General features: G+C 40.5%; 1 protein-coding gene across 4 annotated transcripts in view; it reads left to right on the plus strand.

Annotated features, from left to right (window-relative positions):
- GRB2 (growth factor receptor bound protein 2) overlaps positions 1-5,891 on the plus strand; it is a 53,880-nt gene extending 47,989 nt beyond the window's left edge. For 3 of the 4 annotated variants that reach the window (XM_088482572.1, XM_088482571.1, XM_088482573.1), the window contains 4 exons: positions 262-359; positions 2,943-3,065; positions 3,242-3,446; positions 3,787-5,891. In XM_088482572.1, the coding sequence (XP_088338698.1) occupies positions 262-359; positions 2,943-3,065; positions 3,242-3,446; positions 3,787-3,972 (612 nt within the window). In that variant the 3' untranslated portion in view covers positions 3,973-5,891. The remainder of the gene's footprint in view (positions 1-261; positions 360-2,942; positions 3,066-3,241; positions 3,447-3,786) is intronic. The other variant, XM_088482574.1, reaches the window with a different exon arrangement.
- Positions 5,892-16,604: the final 10,713 nt, after the last annotated feature.

A 16,604-nucleotide genomic window follows, 5' to 3' on the forward strand; every position in this document is an offset into this window, starting at 1 on the left:
TTTCGGTGCACACAATGGCAATTATAGTAATGAAAACATTGGTTATTTGTGCATGCGAACAAAAATGGATCCAAAATCATTGACCAAATCATGATGCAAGGCTATTATGAAACCTTGCGGCTAATTTATTTGTCCCCATGGTGTTCAGAGTTTCATCAAGTTGAACATATTATGCAATTTGGTTTTCTTCCTTGTAGGCCATGTAAGTGACCAGTGATGGACTTCTATTGAACGGCTGATCTCTGTTTTATCTGCTTACAGGTCTTGAATGAAGAGTGCGACCAGAATTGGTATAAAGCTGAGCTCAATGGCAAAGATGGATTTATTCCTAAAAACTACATAGAAATGAAGCCACATCCGTGAGTACAAGTTAGCTTTTAACATTTGACTTGTGTATTACCAAAGGCAAGGTAAATACATTAATTATTCACCTTTGACCCTCTCTAAGACCATGTTATCTTTGAGTTTTATTATTATTTACAGTAAAGTATGTGTTGGACTGTATTCAAGTCACAATTCAATATGCCTACCTAATGTTACCATATTTTTTATTAATCTACTTTTTTTTAAAGCTGCATTCTATGTAAGACGCCCTTCAACAGACCATCAGGGTATGCACTTAGTAGCCGTTCCTCCCGTATATCCATTGTTCTTCTTAAAACCGAAGAACTGAAGCTTTGAGAACATGTACATGTAGGGCGGTGGGAGAAAGAACCAAATCAGACGTCCCAGCTATTTTAAAGGAGTCAATGTAGATATTGTGCAACTTTGGTGGTAGTGCAACATTTATACCAAAAATAAAACAACTATAGCAAAGTTTACAAAATAAGAAGCTGTACGTTCCAGTTGCTATGAAAGCCTTATATGTGCCAAAGAAAACAAGATGACATTTTGAATGCATTAAAGATAGTGTCTTATTGTTTTTATATTTTTTGCAATTAAAACGATTACATTATTATACGGTAACTTCCATATAGAATTTGTATCAACATTGTTTTATATAGCGCCAACCTATTTTACAGTTGAAGCACATGTTGCAATCCGATCATTTTTAATGAAATCATGATTGAGCCACAAGCCGCCATATTTGACCCATAAGCCAAATTACTCTGCATTCAATTATAATGAATGGAAATTGCCTTGTGCCGTGAAGGGCTAAGTGACAAAATAATTTCTAGGGGGCTGCGCCAGCCAGGATCAGTGAGACACCACAACATTGTGCTAATATAGTGTTGCGTCTAATAATGGGCAAAAATGAAATCTTTGTGAGGCAGTGCCTGCTGCTTTGTCCTCCTTAGCACAAACACCTGTGCTGTGGTGGTTGTGATATGATTTGTCTCCTGTCTTACAATCGAGTTCTGCAGTGAAAAAATATTTTGAAGTGGTGGTCTGCTTTGCAGCAGGATTTCTGAAGCAGTCTAAGCCATAAACTAATACTGACCTACCAGTATGTTTTGGACTGAAACCAGAGCACCAAAGAAAACATTACTAAACCTACTGTCAATATATTCTCATTGGTCAGTAAATTTAGTAATGTTTTCTAAGATATCCTTTGGTGCTCTGTTTCAGTCCAAAACAAACTGATAGGTCAATATTAGTGAATGACAGTGAATTTAGACTGCTCCACTTCATCAGGAACTGATGTGAAAGATAAAAACACTCTGTTTAAAAGCTGCGTAATATGTTGGTTTTATGTGAAAGTTCATAATCTAATCATTTTGCAAAAAGTAATAGTTTTGGTTTGGTTTTTTTTTTTCCATCCCAGTATCACCTTTCCTATTGTTTCATGTACAGGGTGTCCGAATTGTGCCAGATACCACTGTCCAATACTTTGACCTGTATACCACCTGAAAATCCCACACAGTGTTGCCCTAGAGTAGGGGTGTTTACAGATGTAAGTGGCTGGCGCTATGTTCCCTGTGAAGTCTAACGATAGACCCAGAATGCAGCCAGGAACAGCAGGAGCTTTCAACAAGGCCCTTCAAAAGGATAATTGTATTGTGAAGTGGTTCTGGCGCATCCTGTAATCTAATGAAGATCCCTTTTTGGTATTTTTCTCTAAAAAATATGAGAAAAAAAATATATAGTGTAAAACTGTAACAATGTTTTATAAATCATGAAAGGTTGATATAAACTAACCCTTTAGAAGTAAGTTGTAGACGTTGGACCCAATTTTCACCGTGGTCCTGCGGTGGTTGCAAAATGCAACGCTGGCCTTTAAGGTGAGGTCATCAATTCCTCCCACACGTAGTGTCCTAAATGGGGAAATAAATACAACAAGCCTCCATGGTACAGATCAATTTACCCATTCCAAGATTTTACACAATATGCAGTGTACTCACCTTGAATGGGATATATTATACGCCTTGGACATTCATTTTCTCATCCCGATTTCCGTCGGTATATTACTATGGGTCCTTATACCCAGTCCAAAAGTAATTGTGGATATAGACTAATTTCTTTATAAAACAGTAATTTTATTTCTTAATCTGTATATGATAAAAAGGTCTTAGCGGTATGTTGTTAATTTCACCAGACGTCAAAAAACATCTGCAACTTACTTCTAAAGGATGAGTTTTATATCAACCTTTCACGATTTATAAAACATTGTTACGGTTTTACACTATATATTTTCTTTTTCATATATTTTTTGGAGAAAAAAAACAAAAAGAAAATAAGCGGCTCCCCAGCTGTTGTAGAACTACATATCCCAGCATGCCCTGCCACAGTCTTGCTATTTGACCATGCTAAAAGTGTTGCAAGGCATGCTGGGATGTGTAGTTCAACAACAGCTGGAGGGCCACTTATTGCCCACCCCTGCCCTACAGTCTTTATCATATTTTCCAATCCTCTCTCAACAGACATACCTCTTTTCAGTCCTATGCCTCTTAAGATCTCATTCTAACACAATTCCTCCACTTACCTAAAATTCCTCTCTACAGGTGGTTTTTTGGCAAGATCCCACGTGCTAAAGCAGAGGAGATGCTTGGGAAACAGAGACATGATGGTGCCTTCTTGATCCGCGAGAGTGAAAGCGCTCCTGGAGACTTCTCTCTATCAGTCAAGTGAGTCCATTGTAGAACTCTGAAATACACTCCCAACAGTGGCAGTAGTGTCATCATTCATGGTCAAAGTAGTCCTAGTATTTGTATTTCTGAACGTGCATAGCCTGTGTACTACTGTTGGGTTTGGAAGTTGTAAAATGCTTAGAAGTTGCAAAAGTAATTTTTTTCCATTTCAGGTTTGGCAATGATGTACAGCATTTCAAGGTTCTGCGAGACGGGGCAGGGAAATATTTCTTGTGGGTGGTAAAGTTTAACTCCCTGAATGAGCTGGTAGATTACCATCGGTCCACATCTGTGTCCCGGAACCAGCAGATCTTCTTACGTGACATTGAGCAGGTGCCACAGGTACACGGGGGAGACAGAGCCACAAATTTACCACAGGTATATAGAGGGGGAAAAGTAGGAGAGGGAGTGTTACGGTTTAAAGGTGTATATCTGTATATTTTCAGCCAAGGTATTTGGGGTGTTTATTATTTAAAAATATATATTTCACTTCTCAAGTAGAGCAATCTTTGTCTTTAGCTGTTCAGTGGCCTCAGTAGATAATTGTTTTATGTAACACCATGAGTCATTTATATATGCTAAATAAATATATATATATATATATATATATATATAATATGTGTGTAATCTCTATACAAAATAATTTGAATTCAGATAATGTAGACAATGTAAGCGAAAGAAAACTCGGAAATCTAACCTAAACTTTCCTTCCTGACAGCAACCTACCTATGTTCAGGCACTGTTTGACTTTGACCCCCAGGAGGATGGGGAACTTGGATTCCGACGAGGAGAATTCATACAGGTGGTGGATAACTCAGACCCTAACTGGTGGAAAGGGTCTATTCATACGCAGACCGGCATGTTTCCACGCAACTATGTGACACCTGTCAACCGCAACATGTAACTAGAGCCTGCGCAGGACCGGAAGCCAAGGAGGATCACAGGCAGACTTACCTGGGAGGGAGTGCGGGCTTACTAGGAGGTCATTGGGAGCCAATAGACTAACTTTGGGGTGAATGGACAAACGGACAGACTAAACAGAAGAGCATGGACCGACTACTGACAGACCAAATAATAGTCCACTAATTCAAGGGAGCAGTCTAAACTCAATGATTTCACCAGATATTGTCAGGTGACAGAACATGGGGAAGGAATAAAGACTTGAATGGAAGGCAAGTTCTCATGGACTGACTAGTAGAAATATGGCAGATGTGATTTAGCGAGAAGGAAGTCTAAGAGATCGGAAATAGATGTAGACACAAGCCTAAACAAATGAATACACGATGGCCCCTGATGTATTGGCTATCCCGGTTATCTGTCTTTGCTATATGCAGTTGCTTCCCAACATCATCTTGAAATGGGAATGACCCCTTGGTTCCACATGGGACTTTTTTGGGGGGAGGGGGGTGGCAGGGGGATTCATGATCTTGTAGGCTCTGTGGGAGGGTTTGGGAATTTATGGATATTTGATTTAGAATGCCAAAACTTACCTTTAAATTAAAAAGAGACTTTTTTTTAAATTAACAAATTCCATTTACTGCTGCTGTTCCTTCCCTATTCCGTTTCTTTTCACACCTTTCCTCTTTACCATGCATGTGTGTTTGCAACGCACTCAAAACAACACGCACCTGTAAAATAAAATGTACAAAAGTCCGGCCATTTTCTCTCTATGCAAATCTTGGGCCCCTGATGTCTTTGCAAGGAACAAAGAAGAAAGCCTTTAGCCTGCAGGTTAACCCAGGTGGGTCCACTACTAGGACTGGCTTTGTGTGGGTCTGAAACTTTTGTATCTGTTCAACTAGCCTTTTCCCATGTTTCCTAACACAAGTTAGCATGGCTTCACCGGATACAGGCAGAATCATAACTGATCAGTCTTGAATAAAGTGTTAATCACAAGGAAAGGGAATGCTCCTGTGCTTAGCGGATAAGGGCTTGCAGCATAAGGCTTTGCTATAGATTGATCACACACATCAAGCCTGTGGTTGATAAGGGCTTGTGCTGTACTGGTATGCAGATTACACAAAGTACGTTGATAAGGAGATAGGCTACATTTACGAAATAAGCATTAATATTCCTCGTCTGAGTATACTTTCTCCTTCATTTGTAGTCCTTATAATTTAAATAATGAAACCCTGAGTCACTGGTCAGACCTGTATGTAGCATACACACAATTTACAGACTATCCAAGCTGAAATATGTAAAACAACCTCATGTGTTATCAGTTGAAGTAATGGTAACAAAAGAGCAAGGATCGCTATGCTCTGTCTGTCCTGTTCATCTTTACACTATCATTATTACAGTTAGAACATGCCATGGTCCATCTTAACACTCAGAGAGGGTCTATAAGCAAATTTGATGCCCTTTCTGATACTCAAAGGACTACAATACGAAGTCTGGTATTGACGATAATGTAAGAGGGATAGCAACAATTAAGAGCTTTCTTAAAACCACCTTTTTTTTTTTTCCTTCTCTGAAGTGTTAAAGGGTTGGCTCCATTGTAAACTAAACCCTACAATGCAATGGCCATTGCTCTTTCTGTCCTTTCCTCTTGACCGTCTGTCTTGGTCGATCGTTGTCTGCTACCTTCAGGTCTATGTGAATGGGGCTAGGATCACTCTGGGACCATATGATTGTGTATTTGGGAATTTGTGTATATCCTGCATCCTTGCAGATGGATTGTGTGTGTGTGTATATATATAAATATATAAAATCAAATCAGTGTTTAAATAATTAAGAACAGCTTCTGTATTTAATCCTCCAAATGCATAACTTGGTAGATAGTTATTAACTGTGAATAATAATAAAACTCATCTGTATTCTTCACCTGCCTGTTATTGACCTCATTTCATTGCGGTGCAAATTAGGTTTAAATAGAGCTCTCCTGAGCTTATTAGCCACTGTAACTAATTAAATGATAGAATATTGTTTGTAGTTTTTTTAAGTTTGTGTTGTTTATTTTTTTAAATGTGTGGGGTTTTTTTATTGAATTTTTTGACTATACACCCTACTCGTGGCTCTGCATTTCCATACCTATATTACATAAGCGGCAGAGTTCAGTAGAATGGAATAATCACTTTACTATACTTTATTTCTATTGTTTTATTTGTAGGTGGCTAGTTAAGGGAAGCCAGGATTTGGGTTAAACTTAAAAAGTTTTACCTATCTGGATTTTCATGCCTGTAGCTAAGCATTTGTGCTACCCTACTTCATTATTCCTAGTGAAGCTTCCAACAACTTTACCCTGGTGAACCAGAGAGATTTAACTGCTTTACATGAAAGTGATTAAATTAGCTCCCTTTACAAGTTTTCCACTTTACAATACTGTACAATAATTTTTTCTTTTTGGCATGTCACTTTAACTTTTTGCTTAGCTCTTTAATGGTGCATACACACTGTCAGATTTTTCATCAGATTTGAACGATAACGATTTTAAAAATCGTTCAATCGTTCAAATTGATAAAAAAATAGTTAATGTGTACAAGCATGGACGATGAACGATGCGCATTCACGTTTGTTAGAGAACGATATCTGACATGTTTGCAGTCAGATTTGTCAGATTTCGTTCTTTTGCTTCAGATATCGTACAAATCGTTGAGTAAATCGTTAGCAAAATCGTTTGAAAAAAAAAAATCGTTCAAACGATATCATTCAAAAGAAAAATCTGACCATGTGTATACTCCATAAGCCCTCTAATAACTTCATTGGATACATTTTCTCTGTTATGACTCAAAATAGTCTTCAATCTAGGTGCAGGGTGCTGATCAGTGGGAAGGGCGTGTTTTAATGTAGAGATGCATCACATTTAAAATTTTGCATTTCAACATAAAAATATGCCCTCCTCACTGATCAGCACCCTGCACTTAGAGTGAACACTGCAAAAGATTATTAAAACAGATATTCTTGGCACTAATTAGCATTTGCTGAACACATCATTAGAGTGGCTTGCAGACTTTACCTTTCAATACAGTATTTTTTTATTTTTCTCCTAATCCATGTATCATTTCTTAGGGTCCGCCTATCAACCTGATTCATGTGTGCTCATTTTTTCTCAATAAAACAATGCTTGAGATTCGTACAAGTGGCAGACTACACTCCTTAAGCTGGTACATAGCTTTCAGAAATATTCTGTCCACGATGCCAGGCATATTTAAGGAACAGAAAAAGTAGAATACTTCATTGTCACAGAAATAATCTAATGTGTGTTATAGCCTTGAATAGAGCTAGAAATTTTGACAATGCTTTCAAGTGCTCAGTCATATAGCTGTAATGGGAAAATAGGTAAAACAAATAAACTAAAATTCTATTTAGACATGTTTTAAGTGATTTTTCTAATGCATTTTTCATGGTAACGCAAAGCAAATATAACTTTCACCGTTTAAAGCAGTCTTTACAAGAGCTCAATGATGGAAAACGCTTTTTCATTCTTATCTGTCCATTTTTTTCTATGTGCATATTGTAAGATGTGAAAACACCAAAAAAGCGGACTTTATTATTATCATTTATTTATATGGCACCACAAATGTTCTGCAGCGCCTTACAAAGTACATAAACAAGTTGTAGACAAGCGACTTACAGAACAATACACTACAGGACCAGGACATGGATAATATATTTTGCTACATTAGCGACCATAACACCCAGATAAGCAACAGAGCATAAGCAGCCAAGTGTTAGGTGCCCTAATGGTGAGTAAGAAGTAGATGAAACTAAAGTAGGGAGCAGCACAAAAGGGTAGAGGGCCCTGCTCGTAAGAGCTTACATTCTACTGTTGTAAATGAGCAGTAAGTAATTTAGGGCTATATTCAGATGTCCAGCTGCACATGTCCATGCCACCTCTATGGAGTGCTTGGAAAATTGAGTGAAGCTGTTGCTTGTAGAGAGCCTATGTCTGACCATTCTGAGGGCACTCTGCACACATCACCATAAATTAAATCATCCCCTTAGAGAGCGTGGTGGATTTACACAAACCTTCCATAAGCATTGCAAAGTGTATTTTTGCAATGAAACCTACACTTTTCTCCATCATATATTCCTTTTATTGTGTCCCTCCTACAGTGTATGCATATATTTATTTTCTAACCGCATAACTCTCATTCAAGTTAATCTGTCATGTTGCGGCACCATCTCATATTTTATGTAGGTGCCATTGTAACTATAAGAAATCTTGTATGACATCTTATACTGCATAGTTTTTTGCCATCTGCAAACACACAGACAGTACTATTACAGCTTTTACATCTTAAGAAACAAATAGCATTGTTCCCACACACAACCACTTACAGCCTTAGTCCAGTAAGAGAATGACCGTTGATAACTACTCTTTCGGCATGACTTTTAGCATAGTTTTCTCTATTGTCTTTTAGACTAGTACTGCTTTTTATATAGATATGAGTTTGAAAGACAAAAACAACTTAAAACATTACCCCCAACTGATAGCTAACCATATGTATCAATATTTTGTTGTACGGGTTACATAACAGTAGTAATCTCTTTATCAGAGATCATGGTCTATCCATTGATCTGGGCTAGATAATATGATGCTTGTCAGACCAAAGTCTTTCTGCAGAAATATTACATTTTAGATTATGCATCATGAACAAAATAAGTTCTTGTACAGAGTATCTAATAACACACAGCAAATATCACATTTAAAAGGTATCTCTTTCTGAGACCTTGTACATGCATATCAATACTGTAATCGGGCACGGAGCTGCCATCCTACATTGCATGACTCAGTACAGATTATACAGGCAGGCCTCTTTAAAGATTACATTTAAAAAAAAAAGGTATTAGTAAAGCTTTTTTTTTTTTATTTTCCTCATGATTTTCAGTTATTGATTTTTGTTAGGCTTCCCAATCAAGGACAATCATAGCCGTCAGCAAAATTGTGCTTGCCTGCCATTTTTAGGTTCAGTTATATGATGTAGCCAGTTTTTTTTCCATTCGTCCACACCACTCCTCATTGGCAACTACCAGCCATGAAAGGGGATCCAGAGAATCAGGCGGAGATCAGGATTGGGGGGTCAGTCAGAGGAAGAGGCACACTCTAAACTTGTGTACCTCTGTTATTGTGGTAGCAGGGGAGGAGAATAAATGAGAGTTGGGATGAGGGACTCCTGAATATTATCCCTACTGCTGCCTGAGAACTGCTTGCAGATCTCTAATTAGTATCTAATTTAATAGTTCCAGACACTTTACCTGGGGGAAGAGACTGCACATTACGTCCCATATATGGTTACCAGACAGAGACCTCAATCTCTTTGAATATAGCATTTTGTCAATCCAATGTTTCCTGCCATACCTTTTTGTAGTTGAGAGTCTTTGATCATTCAAAATAATGGTCTGACTATAACTGACCTTAGTTCATGGAGAACACATGGAAGTAAAAACCATGGTTTAGGTGTGTAATTCACATTAATTTGTATTATTTTTTTGCGCCATGTATTCTATTGGGCATAGCTGTGCTATGTTATAGCAGCATTAATCTACAGCTGCCGTGATAAACCTGGTCACTCTCAGGTATACTACTGCATGTCCAGCCATTTAGGCTCTGTTATGATTGCCTTGACACTCCCAGTGACAATCATTGAGACTTAAGTGGTAGACATTACTTAATGCTGCAAGTGCTGGGCTGATGGGGACTGGTCACTGGTGAGTTTTAATCACTCTTAGTAGCACATATACTTTGATGCCTTATTACGTTAGCTTGCCCGGGCTCTGTTATTACTGACCTTGCTTGCTTTGATTACTCTTGCCTGATGCCCACCTTGACCTCTGTTAATGTTTGTCTGAGGCCAAAACTAAACTCTGCCTATTACCGGTCATTCTGGCCTGGCTCAAATTTGGTGTGCAACTTATATTTTGCAAGTTGAATACTTTGATTTTCAGTTCTGACCTTCCTACTTTTACACTCAACTGAGTATTACTCAGGGTTTTTAGTCTCCTATTTCTCCATCCACTAGGGGACACTGGAGCTAAGAGTCTGGTATAGACTGTGTTGGAGTAGAGCCTTGTACATTTATTTAGAAGTGTGTTTGGCTCTTTCTCCTCTATGCCCCACCAGCCTCAGTTTTAAAAATGTACCCAAGAGAGTCGTTGGCACATTAGGCTGTCTCCAGCCTTTATTTTATTACTTATTACATTGAGGACAAGCAGAGTGCATGCTGCTGCGTCTGCCTGCAATGTGGGAGCCGCTGGGAAGGGACCTGCCACGGTATACTGCGGCCAGTGTCTGGGTCCCTGGGGCTCTTCAGTAGCGTGTATATCCTGAGGATGCATCCATACAGTTATCGGACTATGGACCCGTCACAGCTTACTGCAGCTTGTCTGGGTCCCCACACAGCCCCACCTAACATTCTGGGTCGGCAGCAGTGGTAAGTATGTCCCACCACCTATGACTAGTAGCTGTTTACATACCCAACGGCCGGGATGTGCCCATTCATAGTATAAATGCTAATGGGCTTCTAAGGAATAGTGTTAGCATTTTTGTTCGTGCTGGCAGAAAGCGGGTCCCAGGGCTGAGGGGGCGGAGCTTGCATCCGGCGCTCCCTATTACAGACCGCCGCTTATGGTCCAGCACTGTGAGGTTAGCTCCCCACACTATTGGCCAATCAGACGGGAAGGGACAGCCTTCTTGCCTTATTGTGTGCTTTGCTCACACTGAGAGGCGACATATTACCGCCTGCACCCTCCAGTCAGCGGACAGTTTCTGCTTTCATTACTGCAGTTACTTTACAAGTAACAGACTGATTTATCAACCCAGTAGAGGGACAGTGAATTTCCACTGCGGGGTCTGGTGGGTTGATTATATTACTCTCTGTTAGTGTGTATTACTCCTCCCCCTCAATATCACTTGTTCTTACTGTGCTATTTCCACTGAGACTAAAGATGGCCGCACATCTAAAGATTAAGGGGTCTATTTACTAAGCAGTGTTAGGAGACAGAGTGAAAAGTGATAAGGTGTCAGCCAATCGGCTCCTAACTGTCATCTCACAGGCTGTGTTTGAAAAATGACAGCTGGGAGCTGATTGGCTGGCACCTTATTACTTTCTGATCACTTTTCACTCTGTCTCCTAACACTGCTTGGTAAATAGACCCCTATCTGTCCAACCAGCTAACTAGTTGATTGGTTGAAATGAAAATCTGGTAAGGTATGGGAGTAAATGATGATCAGAAATTTGCTCCTAAATGCCAGAAAACAGATGAAAATGGTTGTTCAGACAAGTTTGTTAAATGTTTGATCTAAACAGTTTGTTTCTCACAGTTTTTGTCCATTTTCCGGCGTTTGGGAGCAAATTGCTGATTGTCATTTGCTTTCATACCTTACCAGATTTTCATTCCAACCAATCAACTAGTTGGCTGGTTGGAAAGATACTCTTTAGATGTGTGGCCAGCTTAACATAGCACTTTTCCTGTTATAACTGCAATTTTAACTGTAGTGTGAGTGTGTGTCCTATTAGAGCACAAAGGCAGGAAAAGCCTCAGATAAGGGTATTTCTCAGAAGTTGTTTGCTCTAGATTAGGGGTGGGCAATAAGCGTCCCTCCTGCTGTTGCAGAGCTACACATCCCAGCATGCCCTGCCACAGTTTTGCTATTTGGCCATGTTTAAACTTTTGCAAGGCATGCTGGGATTTGTATTTCACCAACAGCTGGAGGGCTGCTTATTGCCCACCCCTACTCTAGATGCAAGAAAGAGTTTTCACATGGCCGCTCTGACTGTTCCACACTGTGTAATTCCTGTGTGTCTGAGAGTTTGATCCCTGTGGGGTTCAACCTAGTCAGACCGTTACTCCTCCTTGAATAGCCACTTTAGTTGGTGTCTTGTCCGATTTGACTACTGAATTGACGGCTTCCCGTAGAGAACGTGTGTGTGTGGGGGGGGGGAATCCAGTACTACTAACCTGTCTTCTCTAGTTTATGAGCCAGCCTGGACTCAAGGACTAGTCCATTCTTCAGTCAGAGGAGGAAGCGGATTGCTCCTCCCAGGAGGAGGATGGTGAGTTGTTTGAGGAATCTGAAGTGGAGGATTTGTTTGAGGGCTCTGTAGTGGAGGATTTCTCTCAGGAACCAGATACAGGTGCACAGGGCTTTGAAGCCCTTATCCTGACTATCCGTGAGATCCTTCAGATCTTTGATTCGGAGCCGACAGAGTCTCAGGATACCTTATTGTTTGGTAAGAAATAGATTAGCCGTTACCTTCCCTACTTCTCTTTTAATTAGATTAGCAGTTGGCTGCACCTTAGAAACATCTATATATGAAGTTTCAGATGTCCAGGCCTTTTCTCTCCCTTTACCCTTTTTTCCACAGTTAACATGGTCAAGTGGGAGATTCCTCTGCCCGTGGATCCATCAGTCTCGTGGCTATCACTGGCAGTCCCAGGGGCCACGACCTTAAAGGATGGCTCAGAGCATAATTTGGAAACTACTCAAATCCATTTTCACAACTGCTGCTGTTTTACTCAGGCCGGCCTTGGTCAGTTCTTGGGTTAATGGATCTTCCAGGCCACGGGTGACAAAGGTACCTATTTGCCCTCTCCTGTGTCTGCTCTGTGACGGTCCTACAGGGGTCCTTCCTTTCAGGCCCCCGAGCAGGTTTCAACTTTTGGCATGGGGGAGCAAAATTTATAGTTTCGCCACTGCCTGGGAGTGACCATTGTGCCTTACCTGGACCACTTTCTTATCAAGGCTCAGCCGGTGAAAAAAATTCTGAATCAGGTGTCTATCACACATCAGGTCCTCATCCAACATGGCTGGATAGACAACTTCCAGAAGTTTAACCTGGTGCTGTCCCAACGTATTCAGTTTCTTCGGATAATTCTGGATACTTCCCTTCAGTGAGTGTTCCTTCCAGTGGACAAAGGCACAGGCGATCCAGGAATTGGTCAGGATGGTTCTCAAGCCACGGAAGGTGTCTGTACACCTTTTGTATCCACCCACCGTGTGTCTGTTGGGGCCACCATCTTAAGACTAAAGGGCATTCTGGAAGCAGTGGTCCCCACTATGCTTCGTGCTTGGAAGCCAGTGATGTCCGCCCACTACCATCAGATATGGAAATCATATGGGGCGTGGTTTTCCCACTTCTTTCCGACTTCCTCGTCTGCTTCTCTTTCTGCAGAGAGGACTGGATGCTTGGCTTTGCCTAGGCTCACTGAAGGTACGTCTGCCTTATCCATCTTCTTTAAGCGTTGTTTGGCTCTGCTTCCAGAGGTTCAGACATTCCTTTAGGGAGTTCGTGTCCAGCCCCCCTTAGTTCTGCCTACCTCTCCATGGAACCTCAACCTTGTTTTGACTTTTCTCCAGTTGGCTGTGCTTGAGTTGCAAGAGAAGGTGGATTTACAGTTCCTGTCCTGGAAAACTGTTCCTTGGCTTCGACTCGGTGGGTGTCAGAGCCTGGGGCGTTATCGTTCCGCTCTACCTACCTGATCTTCCATGACTATCAGGCTGAGCTTCGCATGCGGCCTACATTTTTGCCAAAGGTGGATTCTGCCTTCCACATCAATCAGCCGATTGTAGTCCCTGTCTTGTCAGACTCCTCTCGGTCTTCCCACTCCGTGGACGTAGTTCAGGCCCTCTGCATTTATGTTGCATGTACAGTGGATTTGCACAAATCTGGTGCCCTACTCGTTCTGTATGATGCTGCTTGGTGGGGGTGGCCTGCATTGGCCAGATGTATCCATCTGGCTATCCGTCAGGTTTACATAGCCAGTGCTCGCCCTCCGCCTGTTTCCAATGCTGTGCACTCTACGTGCTTGGTACATCTTGGGCTGCCCACAGAGGTGCTTCTACTTCGCAGCTTTGCCGTGCGGTTACTTGGTCATCCGTACACACCTTTGTTAGGTTATACCATTTTGATTTACCTTTTGGAGCCTCTGATTCAAGTTTTGACTGCAGGATTTTGCAGGTTTCTCAGCACTCTCCCACCCGGGAGGGAAGCTTTGGGTCGTCCCCATTGTCTTAGCTCCAGTGTCCCTTAGTAGGTGAAAGAGAAAACAGGTTTTTTGTACATACCATTTATATATTATTTATTATTATTATTTTTTTTTATTATTTATTGATTTTGCTCAGCTTCTTGTGTGTGTGTTTTTATTTTGTTTTTTTTATTTTGCCCGGGTACATGCAGTAAGTATAAACAGTTGTTTTTTGTTTTGTTTTTTAATGTTGATTTTTCTTAAGGATTTTGTGATCTTGGTTTGTTTAAAAACCTGATTTTCTGTTTTTGACTGATTTTTAATTCCTTTTAGCTCTCAGATTTTTTTCCTTTATTATAAATATTTGTCATTTTCCTTTTCTACCTTGGATGAAAAGCAGAGTGTTTTTTATTTTATTCTGTTGTACCTATTCCTGAAAGATTAGTTTAAATGATCTGTGTCTTTCCTTTAAAACTTCATGACATTTTGAATTGAATGGATGACCTTTGCATTGGAAAATTAGCTTTGTTAATGATTTTTTTTTTTCCAAACCAACACTCTCTTTCCTTCTTCGATTAAATGAGACTACATTTGCCCCAGGTTTGTCTTGATCTAAACATTTGTAGTAGACTTTATGCTGGAGATAATAGAGCACATTTTCTAGTTGAGGCTTCTACTAACTGACAAATTATGTTGTCCTGTGGAACCTTTATAATTTTCTTTCCCTTTTCAGTTGTACAACTCCTCATACACAATCAGGGTAATTCAAATCCGTACAATTATGTTACCCAGTTGTACAGAGTATCATCCTCTGTTTATGTGGTCATTCCTACATTACTGCAACCGTTCTCATAAATACTTATTTCCATTTAAAGCTCCAACCATAATATTTTAGCTCCATAACTTCTTTCATCAGAAATATTTTTTATAGTCTTTTCAGTAAATTTTTTTGTTTTTTTTTGCATTCATATAAGAGTATGACTATGAATACTAATAGCCAATCGGGTGAATTGTCCAAACATGCTTAGGCAACATTATTTGAAACATAAAGTGCATAGAAACAGAATTGCATCTAGAGGGAGAGTATTCATTAAACTGATTTGGGACACATCAGATGATGTGGATTTTTGAACAGATTGCACATCTTCGCCATCGGTGATATACTTGTGCCATGGCCACTACTTCGTAAGTGGGGAGTGGGCCAGAACTGAGCAAGACACAGAAGTAGTTTCCATCTCATAGTGGAAGTGAACTTTTTTTAAAAACACGTTAAACTTGTGGTTTCCAAACTTTCTTGAATCATGGCGCCCTAGGCTATCAGCATTTTTTTCATGGTACCCCTAGGCCAAAAACTTCTTATTAAAAAATTCAGAAACAAATTATTAAATTAGTTAACTGTCATCCTAAGGTTCATTTATGGGGTGGTGGACAGGGTTGTACTTCTGTTTGTACACATTTTTGATAGGCAAAACCAATGCTTGTGGCTGCCAATCGCACTGATCATAAATAATTTGGTCCCAGACCACCAATCTGAGGCAAGTGCCTTGAGGCACCCAGTTTGGGAACCACTGCCGCTTAAGCAGAGAAGGGGGGTGGGGCTGTTTCCAATTCTGGGCTAGAGCAGCACCTGATGCTATACATATATGGCCTACCACATATCTTAGAGATGGTTGTATCGCTACAAATGTAGAAGTGTCGGGTCAGGAGTTGGGGTAATCCCTAACACTTTATATATCAAGGTAAATACTTTTTCCAAAAAAAAGATGCAGGCAGCGGGGGCTATGCTGCATTAGGCAGCATAGCTCTCACTAACTATATCCCCCATCGGTCCTACATGTAGGGCCGACACAGGATGTTGCTGAAGACGTGCAGAAGCGCACATCGTAAGCAACATAGTGGTTACGCACTAGACGATGTGCCCAATATGTTACTCCGATCTGCCGGATCGGACTACATATAGTCTAGTGCAGGAATTCCCAACTACGGTCCTCAAGGCACACAAACAGTCCAGATTTTAAGGATAGCCATGCATGAGCACAGGTGACTTAATTAGTACCTCAGTTATTTTGATTTAACCATCTGTGTTTAAGCATGGATATCACTAAAACCAAGACTGTTAGTGTGCCTTGAGTACCGAGGTTGGGAATCACTGGTCTAGTGTGTACCTAGCGTTAGTCCCCTTTCAACCCTCTCGTCTTTGTCATGTGACTTTTTCTCCGCTCACCATGTCTGTCTCAGTAACTGTCTGCTCAGTGCACAGTAGACTCCTCTCATGGTTATCAGTTTCTTCAGTATTGCATTTTGCTCTCAAATGTGATGATCTAGCACACAGGTTCGCAAACTCGGTCCTCAAAACAGTGCATGTTTTCCAGGTCTCCTCACAGAATCACAAGTGAAATAATTATCTCCACCTGTGGATCTTTTAAAATGTGTCAGTGAGTAATGAGTACACCTGTGCACCTGCTAAGTGACCTGGAAAATGTGATCTTTGTGGGGTCCTGAGGACAGAGTTTGAGAACCACTGATCTAGCAGCATGGCTCTACATTGACATACCACAGAGATCTTGAACTCTGCTGCCAGTCATACCAGTTCTAAGTTATCTTAAAGTAAGACATTATTTTAAGATA

This window comes from Taudactylus pleione, unplaced genomic scaffold (genome assembly GCF_031769625.1).
Source record: "Taudactylus pleione unplaced genomic scaffold, aTauple2 ptg000290l, whole genome shotgun sequence".
In the NCBI taxonomy this organism is placed as follows: domain Eukaryota; kingdom Metazoa; phylum Chordata; class Amphibia; order Anura; family Myobatrachidae; genus Taudactylus; species Taudactylus pleione.